The 10796-nt window shown below is 37.4% G+C and overlaps 1 protein-coding gene across 1 annotated transcript; it reads right to left on the bottom strand.

The window, feature by feature from the left end:
- Nucleotides 1–714: 714 nt before the first annotated feature.
- On the bottom strand, nucleotides 715–7859 carry LOC147607567 (purple acid phosphatase 2-like). Its single transcript, XM_086790629.1, has 9 exons — nucleotides 7692–7859; nucleotides 4439–4639; nucleotides 3538–3649; nucleotides 2942–3165; nucleotides 2722–2860; nucleotides 2409–2629; nucleotides 1878–1999; nucleotides 1354–1737; nucleotides 715–913 (listed from the first exon to the last, which is right to left on the bottom strand). Exons 1-8 carry the CDS (start codon nucleotides 7857–7859, stop codon nucleotides 1566–1568), a joined length of 1359 nt encoding a protein of 452 aa, XP_086646755.1. The 3' UTR covers nucleotides 715–913; nucleotides 1354–1565.
- Between the last annotated feature and the right edge of the window lie 2937 nt (nucleotides 7860–10796).

Here is a 10796-nt window from a genome sequence, read left to right as displayed (position 1 = left end):
GCTATCATTCAACTTCAGAAATAGCTCACTCAACAACATAACTCACAACAAACACTAAAGGCCTCGAATTGACAAGCTCATTATTGAAAGGGCTTCTACTCTATCAATAGCTCCTAGGGCCCCTCCTCAAACCTTCTCCTTGTATTTTGCTACACTAACCCTCTCCCTTCTTCAATTTAACATTGAAATTTTGGAACCCCATGGGAATATGGCCAATATAGCTCAAAATACAAATAGGTATGTTGATCCAACAATAATCATGTGTATGACTTCTTATACCTATCTCACCCTATGGTTATATCTTTTTACTTTTCGTCCAACAGCACTGGATTTCTCACCCTGGTGTAGACCACCGTTTTGGTTTAAGAGGGGAGATTTCTTAGAGATTTATATTCGAGGCAACCTACCTTGAGTACTTGTTATATATAGTAGGCCAGTCTAGAATGGTTTCTCACACAAGTGTGGTAAAAACCCTCAGATACACATTTATACTTTAAAGTACATGAGCGTACTATTCTATATCTCATGCAAGGAATTATTAAGTTGTATATCAATATATTTACAAACACCTTCAAGCCATGCATAACATCATTACTTCATGATTTTTCCTTAGAACATATAGAATATCACAATAGATACCCTTTGATTGCATTTATTGCTAGATTTACCATACAACCCATTAATTCACAATTTCCACATGCAAGCTTATAGAAGGCATTTTTCACCATCCTATTTTATTCTTAAAACCATGATGCTCTAGTTCCTTACATACATAGCAAGAGACTCTATGCACTTGTTAAGTTCAAAGGAAGCCTATGTCTAGTGTAGATAGTTCAAAACTAATTTTGTTACCTCTTTGTAGCACAACAAAGGCCTTCCTTCAAGAGAGAATCTAGTGACCATTGTACTAGAGCTTGTAAGATCAACTCTAAAATTTGGGTTTTTAATGTCCCCCCCAAACCAGTATTTTTCCAAAACGGATAGTAGAATAGGTCATACATGCATTGATGTGGTAAGAATGCATGGCAAAGCAGTGCATAGATTTAGGAAGCTTTGGTAAATCTATACAAACAAGCCAATTTACTTATTATTGCTACAAGGAATGTGTGACTTGTGGCTACAAGGGATGTGTGACTTGTGGCTACAAGGGATGTGTGACTTGTGCAGACATTACCAAATTGTTTGATTATTGAGTAATATTCATGATTGGACTTAGGCCTCCCATAGTTACCATTTTTTCACTGCACATAGGGGTTTTTTTCCTCCCTTAGGTGTTGCCGTTGAGGGATCACCTAGTGCGGGTGAAAACAAGACCTCCTGGTCCCAAGACAATTATCTCACCACTTGAGCTACCACCTCATTGGCTATTAAGTAATATTATTAAAATATAAATGAGATTTAATGATAATTTTATGGTTCTTTTTTCCTTAAGTAGATCAGCATGTGGAATCCCTATACTAAGTTGTGCACCTCAAAGCATTTTTACAAGATAATATATTAATAATATTATTCCCCCCCTCCTTAAGTAGATCCACATTTGATATAGCTTGCATTGTAGAGCAATTTCAAGAGCTCCAGTATCGATTGTAGAGCCAGTAAGAATCTGCCACCACAGCTTCACCATCCTCATTACGCTGCCAATAGTAGTAAGCATGTGTCTTGTTTTTTATATCAAGCATGGCATGGCCAAAGCTGGCCTCTCGAAATGCAGAGTAGGCTGGTTGAGGCTCTGTAAACCTACGAGTCATATTCAAACACACATAAGCTTGAACTAGAGTGTGAGCTTGTATAGGGTAGAATTAAAGCACTAATTAAATGACTTGCATTACAATGATAATCATTTTTAGCTTCTTCTTTGAAGATGATATTAAACTTACTGTGGAGCAGGGCCCTCTCTATTTCCACCATCACCAACGATTATGTAAACAGGTGCAGAATTGTTGCGCACAGGCACACAGTCCCCGTTCACAATGTTGTAGGCTATGTTGGAAATTCGATACTGCAAAAACGAACCCCCAAGTAGAGGAAGTAAACAAATGTCAAGAAAATGTATAGCAAATGCCGGTGTGGGTGGGTGTGTTGTGTGTGTGTGTGTGTGTGTGTGTGTGTGTATTAACACCTCTCTCCCTACTCCTCCTTCTATTTGTGTGTCTCTCTCTCCTTATATAACAAAATATTTCAAATTTATTTTAGATAATAATGAGAAAAAAACGCTAGAAAAAGTGGTATATGATTGTGCATAGCTTTTAAAAAATCATTCACTTTTATCACCACCAACAAAAAAAAGTTGAAAAATTAAGGATTAAGTGGAGAGTGAGCATGCAAGGTAGATTTTCTAGATCAGCGAAGACCATATTTAATAATTGAATCACATGGAGATAGACCTGCCAATTAATATTGATACTCACCGTCCTTTCATATGAATGTACATGGCCAGCGAAAACAATGTCAACCTTAGCGTTTGTCAGCCATCTTTCAAACTGTACTCTCATGGTTTCACCTTCCATATAATGAAATCCATTGCTGTTGTACCATGGTACATGCACTAGAACGATCAGCCAAGGAGTCTTTGTTCGGTCTACACTAGCTAGCTCTTGTTGCAACCATCTATATTGTGGAGTGGCTATACCTGCAGACAATAAGTGTCAAGCCATTAATATGAGCTAAACCATAATTAATCTAGTCTATGGACAGTGAAAGAAGAAAAGAATCAAGGCATACCAAATGCTGAAAAGGATGAAAGAACAATAATGTGGGCTGAAGCTCTCCTCACAGAGTACCAGAGAGGTGATGTACTATTAGAGGCACCATAGGGGACATGGTAACGCTTCAAGTAAGGCTTGAATGGCTTTATTTCACCCTACATAGATCACAACTATTCATTATGTAATACATACATACTGATGCTAAAAAAGGGCAAGAATAAGAGATGCTAACTCACCAACTCTGGGGCAAAATCAATCTCATGGTCTCCTACTGTCCAGATCCAAGGTTGGTAGGCTGTGCTTGGCTCCAAAAATCTGCCCCACGTGTCCCATCGTCTGTTATCATGATCAGGATAAGAATCAGCATAGGATAGATCTCCTACATATAGAAGCACCTGCCCCTTTCCTTGCACATAGTGTTGGAATGTTTGATCAGAATCATATGTCTGACCCAAATCCCCTGCAAAAACCATCAAAATCCAATTATTGAAGCACGGGTTAATTAAAATGTAGTTAAATTCAAATGGAAATCTTATTATCATCAACTTCTAACCTTCAATGCATGTTTTTTTTTAATAAGACCCATGGATGAGAATAGCTACCCACATCTCTCTATGCATGTGTGTGTGCCTACATGGGTGTGTGTGTGTGTGCGTGACTATGAAAATTCTCGTGCATGCACATGTGTGTGAGAAAATGCTCACGCGTGTCTGTATGTGTGTGTGTGTGCACATGCAGCATGTACATGTATGTGTGTGTGTTGGTGTTCATCGTTCACTTCATACTTAAGGGTTTACTCAGCCAAAGGCTAGTAAAACAACAAACTACATACCAATAATCCCAAAACTGTAAGTGGCATCAGGATCGATATTGGGGGGAGTCCAAAACCAAAACTCTCGAGCTGAATCTCCTTCACCCAGTTTGTAATAATATTTGGTATCATACTGCATGAAGTATGATAATATTTTTTTAATTAAAATAATTAATTTGTAAGTAACCTTAAAATTACTATACACACACACACAGGTGTGTACATATATCTATGTGTGTGTGTGTGTGTGTGTGTGTGCATATATATATATATATATATATATATATATATATATATATATATATATATATATATATATACGTACGTACGTAAGTATGTATGTATGTATGTATATATATGTTTATGTATATGTATGTGTATATGTGTGTATGTATGTATGTATACGTATATGCATATGTATATGTACATGTATATGTATATGTATATGTATATGTATATGTATATGTATATATATATGTACGTATGTACATACATACATATGTATGTATGTATATGTGTATATATATATGTATATGTATGTGTATGTGTGTGTGAAAATATATGTATGTATATGTATATGCATATGCATATGTATATGTATATGTATATGTATATGTATATGTATATGTATATGTATATGTATATGTATATGTATATGCATATGCATATACATATATGTATGTGTATACGTATATGCATATGCATATACATATATGTATGTGTATATGTCTATGTATACAATATATATATATATATATATATATGTTATGTATACATACTTACATACACACACACACACACATATATATATGTATGTATGTATGTATATATATATATATGCATACATGTGTGTGTGTGTGTGTGTGTATAAATATAGAGTTATAATTAGATCTTGAGTTCTAATAGGTGTGTAGAAACATACCTCAAGGTTTTTTATTGTACAATGGTGAATAAAACCTGATGTATAGTTGTAAAACGTGTATTGTGAGACCACCCCTTTTGCACTATAAGCATAGCTTCCCTTTTTGAGACCATATTGCACCATCTCGAATCCAGGTTCTGAAGGTGTAATCCATGATATAATGATTGCCCTTCCATCAAGGTCTCCTTGTGTTATGTGAACCTGCAGTATAAGCTACCTTGTGTTATGTGAGAATATACAGTACAAGTTTCCCTAAAAATTAAATAAATAAGTGAAAAGGCACCTTATAGGCATTCTGAGGCATTGTGATGTGTAAAGGATGGATGTTACATGATGATGAAACCACATACATGTAGAGACTATATGGTTTAGCACACTTACTCTCCCTCGCTAGAGCTTAGCCCTTCACATTTACTTATGTCTATGTTGACAACCTATCTCCTTTGTACTATACCACATGGTCCTATGTCACATGTTTTATCCCTATTTATTAGTGAATGTATCATTAACAATTACTTCCATCGCCAAAACTCCAATCTGACAAAGTAGCCTCAACTATAAGATTGTGGCAGCCAAAATCTATGTTGACAACCTATCTCCTTTCTATTGTAACACACGGTCCTATGTCACATGGATTATCCTCATTTGTTAGTGCATGTGTTATTCTAGGCTACTACCAACTCTAATGCAACAAAGCAACCTCAACTATGATATTGTGTGGCAGCCAAAACAATATCTCAAAAGAGGCATGTTGAGCAGGTATGTTATCCTATTGTATCAGTCTAACCACCATCTTACTCTTCGTGAGGAAACTAAGTGTAATCAAACATGACTCACATAACACATGAGAAACAGTGTGCACCAATACTTGTAACTTGTCTTGTGTGAATCAAATCACAAGTAAATGGAAGGCAATTGGAAGAGCTATAAGAGGATTGTTTTGACTCCACTCTCACAAAGAAGCTGAAAGGAAATGCAAAAAGCTAAAAGAAAAAGAAGAGTGGGGGAAAAAGATTTATTTTTTGGAAAACAATCAATCTTCAAGATTACCAAGAGGTTTCTTTCCCACAAGGAGTTTTTTTATTTTTAGGGTTTTTTTACAATGATATTCTCTCTCTCTCTCTCTCTCTCTCTCTCTCTCTCTCTCTCTCTCTCTCTCTCTCTCTCTCACACACACACACACACACACACCCTTTTTCACCCACCCTTTCGTGGAATGGGCAAGAGAGGTGAGATTGATTCGAATTCGCATCTCGGTGGGTAGAGCTTCTAGCTCTACTATTGGGCTATTTTCCCCACCCCTTGGCTCTACCTATTACCCTTACCCCTTAGGGGTTATTTTTTGGTTATTGCCCCTTATCGCTTGGCTCTACCACTAGCCTATTGCACTCACCCCTTAGGGGTTATTTTTTGGCTATCATATGTTTGGTGTCTTTTAGGATGTGTCATTTTAGAGTTCTTGCTTTATAATTACGGGCAATTATCGTCAAAGCTTATTGTTTGATTATGGTTTTCATGTGTTTTAAGGCCGATCTTGACAACTACTTGATCATCTTTACAACTTCTTGATCATGGTTTTGTACATTTAATCATGATGAAAGTTTTTTTCTTGAGATGCTTGATTAGATCGAAGGAAATCCTATACATGACGGTGTTTTGTGATTTATGTGGTTGAAGTGTCGTCTGATGATTGCTTTTCTGCAACTTCTAAGCATGGTAGAAGTATTGCAGGTAGCTACTCAAGGCACATGTGACTGAGATGTCGTTATAAAGATATGTTTGCTAAGTTCTCTAATTTTTTATACATTCTTTTAGCTGATGTGTCAAAAATTTTATAAGTTCTTCATTTTTTTAGCATTCTTCTAAGCTGAGGTGTCATATTTTCACTAACTCTTAAATTTTGTGACTTTCAAGTTGCTAATGTGTTTTTGTTTAATTCATGTAATTTTCTTTTAGTTTTTCTTTGTTGATGTGTCAAGAGCTTGTGTTAAAATGAGGTAGGCTCTTCAAAAATAAAGGTAACTATTTTAATGGCGTAGTTTTAAAGTCCCATGACCTCAAACCATGATGGCTTGAGCATCTCTATTGTTTAGCGCATGAGAGAGAGAGAGAGAGAGAGAGAGAGAGAGAGAGAGAGAAATAATGCATTATCTAGACAATGAGTGGACCCCCAAAGCTATCAATTTATGTGCCTCGTGGAAGTTTTTTTTGTGGCTTTGACACATGTTGTCATTGAGATGTTGCCGTTCTTTTAAAATTATGTTTGTTGATATGCCAATTTCTCATAAGTTCTCCATTTTTTTTTTTGCTGATGTGTCAAATTTTGTAAGTTTTCCATTTTTCCAACTTTCTTTTAGAGATAAGGCATTTTTTTGTTAGCTCTCAACTTCTATGACATTCTAGTTGGTGATGTGTTTTTGTTTAATTTGTGTAATTTTACTTTAGTTTCTCTTTGTTGATGTGTGAAGAGCTTAATAATGAGGTAGGTCCTTAAAAATATAGTTACCAATATCAATAGCTTGGATTTGAAGTCCCAATGCCTCCCACTATGATGGCTTGAGCCTCTCATGAATGTGTGTGTGTGTGTGTGTGTGTGTGTGTGTGTGTGTGTGTGAGAGAGAGAGAGAGAGAGAGAGAGAGAGAGAAAGAGAGAGAGAGACCCAAAATAACACATTATGTGACAATCTTTTATAGGGAAATCAATACAAAAATAACACATTATGTAGACAATCTTTTATAGAGGCAATTCCTAGAGAAATCAATAACAAAATGAAAATTAAAGATGATTTTTAGCATAGATGTGTAGACTTTCTAAGCACAAGTTTGGGTTAGAGAGCAGACTAGAGCCTGCATAACGGAATTTAACTCTTGCAAAGTATGGAAAATTTTGAGGAATACAACTTGTATGTTACCTAAAGAAGGTGGCGAGAACGTAAGGTCTACTACCTTTAATCCTGCACAGAAGGGTGATGGCTTCTAGTGAGCAACTTCAAAGGTGGCCATATAAGTACGCCACTAAAAGAGGGCAGTTAAGGATGGCCCCGGAGCGGCTGCCATGGAGTCCGCGAGGGGGGAACCGAACCATAATCAACAGATGAAAAGAAGCACAAGCCTGTTGCAAATCAATTTCTAATCCATACTACCTTGACAAGGCCTAACACAGAGAATTACCTGAGCGCCAGGGTTCTAAGCATGTTAAGAAGAGCGAAGTTTATTGAAATTACTGGTTTTAAGAAAGGATCCAGCTCCTTGCCTGTTGGGGAGCATTGTAGCCGTTGGGAGGTTGGAAGGCATGACTGTCCAAGGGCATGTCCATGGTTGGTGCTAGCTTGCGCCTGTAGGGGCTTGTCACGCCACCCTCACAAAGTGCGATAACGCATAGCAGCAGCAGCACGGCCACCAACACAAGTAAAGGCCTCATAGCCCTGCAAGAGAAAAAAAGACAGCATTAGAACTTGCATGGGAGAGGGTTGCACGGTGTGAAAGGAGGCTCTTACCTTCAAATCCTCGATGGAAGGGATGCTGAGTGAGAGAGAGTGTGTGTGTGTGTGAGAGAGTGAGTGAGTGATAGAGCTTGCATGGCACTGAGTCTATACAAGACAGGCCTTGCCTTTATGTATGTACATCTGTGCATGCCCCCGAGACGAATCCACACGTGAAAAAGTACCGCTTAGGTATGTATTTCAACATCTCGGGCCCAAAATCACCACCTCTCTCACAGTACAAGAGAAGGTAGTTAGTACTACTCGTGTAGGTAGTTAGTACTACTCCTGCCCAAAATCACCACCTCTTACAGTACAAGAGTAGCTGAAACGCCTCATGGCCTGCTGGCCCATGGCACCATCGGCAGTGAGAATATCATAGTCATCACTAATGGAGGGCGTTGACAATCTTTGCCTTTTGTTTCTGTTTTGAGCCTCCTCTTTTCACACCCATCGACACTCAACCAACATCAAGCATCTGAATTTCGTATACACAAAGGATACATTTAATATTATTTCATGTGGAAATGATCCAAGGATTAGGCTAAGCGTGCTACACACGTTCACACATTTGAAGTCAATTTGTTATACTATGATGACTAAAAAAGCTTGGTTTTGATCCTCAAAATCCACTTGACTATCAACAAGACCAAAATTAAGTCTTTATTGCATTGATCTATGAGAAATCCAAGAAGCTCATGTTTTTAATCTCTCTCTCTCTCTCTCTCTCTCTCTCTCTCTCTCTCTCTCTCTGCGCACGCGTGCGCATACATACAATATATGTGTGTATGTGTGTGTGTATATATACATACATACATACATACAATATACATACATACACACACACACACACACACATACTTATACATATTCATATGCATATAGATATGTATATATATACATGTGTGTGTGTGTGTGTGTGTGTGTGTGCGCGCGCACGCGCGCACACACACACACACACACACACAAAGTGCACATATGTATGTATGTATATATATGTGTGTATATATATGTATGTATGCATATATGTATCTACACACACACACACACATATACCCACCCATACATGTATGTGTGCATGTATGCATGCACACACACACACATAATGTACATGCATATGTACATGCATGCACACACACACACATAATGTACATACATATGTACATGCATGCACGCGCGCACACACACACACACACACACACACACACATAGGCCTTCTCTTCAAGGGAAGCAAGGATAAAATTATTCAGACAATCCAAGTTCTTAAAGGGTACTAAGTTCTTGATATATAAAGAGCTTACACCAATGTAGCTCAAGCAAAAAGAAGCAAAATTAGGGCCAAAAACTAAGTAAGCAATATGGCATTAAGGGAGGGACCTCATCAAAGAATTTCATGCCAAACAAGATAACTCCCACTCTTCAACCTATGAGTTCTATAACCACAAGGGGCCATCCTATCTAATTAAGGTAATTAATTTGTTTCTTTGTCATAATCCTTGGTGATCATCTTCATTCTGAATAATTATATCCATGATGGGTGCTGATGGGCACCTATCTCACATTTTTATGGTTAGTCACCTCTATTTGCTATGTTATTACATTTTACAAATTATTCCAAACACAAGGTGGGTGCTAATGGGCACCTTTCTCTCATTTTTATGGTTAATCCCCTTTATTTATTACATTTTACAAAGTAATCCGAACACAAGGTAGGGCAAGTAGGGTTTCTATTAGGAAATAGTTTCTTGTTTGGATAATGTTCCATGGAAAGACTAATTTTATTGGATAAATCATTGAAGTACATGACTAAACTTGAGGCTATTCTAATTATTAGTATACCTAAAAGTGTATGAAATTTATATAATGACCCCTTTTTTGTTATAAAATCCTAGGTCTCAAGGCTAATGATTAAAGTTGAGAAAATTGACGCTTCTATAGTTGGAAAACAAAAAAGAGGTTATGGGAGGTGGATGATAGGCCCCTTATCCTTGTAGGTCCCTCAAGTCTTTATGTATGTAGGTCCCTCAAGTATTTATGTTTATAGGCCCTAAAGTCAAGTTATGTTTGCAATTCCCTTCATTTGAAATATTTGATGGGAGGTGGATGATAGGCCCTTTATTTTTATAGGTCCCTAAATTATTTAGGTTTGTAGGTCCCTGAGGTCTTTATGTTTGAAGCAACTCTCTCTCTCTCTCTCTCTCTCTCTCTCTCTCTCTCTCTCTCTCTCTCTCTCTTGTCTATTTGAAAACCTCCGATGGATTTGGATTTATCAAAAAGTTAGATGACATACTCATTTGAAATAGGTGATGGGAGGTGGCCCCTTATTCTTGTAGGTCCCTAGAGTATTTATGTTTATAAGCCCTAATTAGATCCTTGAAGCAAAACTTCCTCTTTCTCTCTCTCTCTAGCCCCTAATGTCTAGTCTCTCACTATCTTGTGTGTTTTTAAAATCTAAAGGATTGGGATTCATTAAAAGAGGGTAGATGAAATACTCATGATTTGAAATAGGAAAGGGAGGTGGATGATAGTAGACGTAAGTCCCTAAAGTCTTTATGTTTGTAGGACCTAATTGGAACCTTGAAGAAAATCTCTCTCTCTCTCTCTCTCTCTCTCTCTCTCTCTCTCTCTCTCTCTCTCTCTCCTTTTAGCGTCTAGCCACTCATGATTTCTCATGTCATGCATAGTTTCCCATCTATCTCACTCTTTTTCACATACCCTATGTTTCTTCCTTTTGAGGCCCTTTAAGTCTAGTCTCTCACTATATCTCACATTCCACACAGGCCCCCTTCTCTCCCTCTTTTTCAAACACCTTATGTTTATCTTTTATGGAGACCCTTAAAATCTAATTCTACTCTCTCTCTCTCTCTCTCTCTCTC

Source organism: Cibotium barometz, chromosome 55, assembly GCF_041138505.1.
Source record: "Cibotium barometz isolate CiBa-2024 chromosome 55, ASM4113850v1, whole genome shotgun sequence".
NCBI classification, from domain to species: domain Eukaryota; kingdom Viridiplantae; phylum Streptophyta; class Polypodiopsida; order Cyatheales; family Cibotiaceae; genus Cibotium; species Cibotium barometz.
Note: the sequence above shows the minus strand (reverse complement) of the source record. Positions and strands in the feature narration are given on the sequence as shown.

Coding starts and splice junctions, on each gene's coding strand:
- LOC147607567 (XM_086790629.1), bottom strand. CDS start 7,859: ATGAGGCCTTTACTTGTGTTGGTGGCCGTGCTGCTGCTGCTATGCGTT. Junction 2,861..2,941: donor TTGATTTTGCCCCAGAGTTG/GTGAGTTAGCAT, acceptor TGATCTATGTAG/GGTGAAATAAAGCCATTCAA. Junction 2,000..2,408: donor TACATTCATATGAAAGGACG/GTGAGTATCAAT, acceptor TCGTTTTTGCAG/TATCGAATTTCCAACATAGC.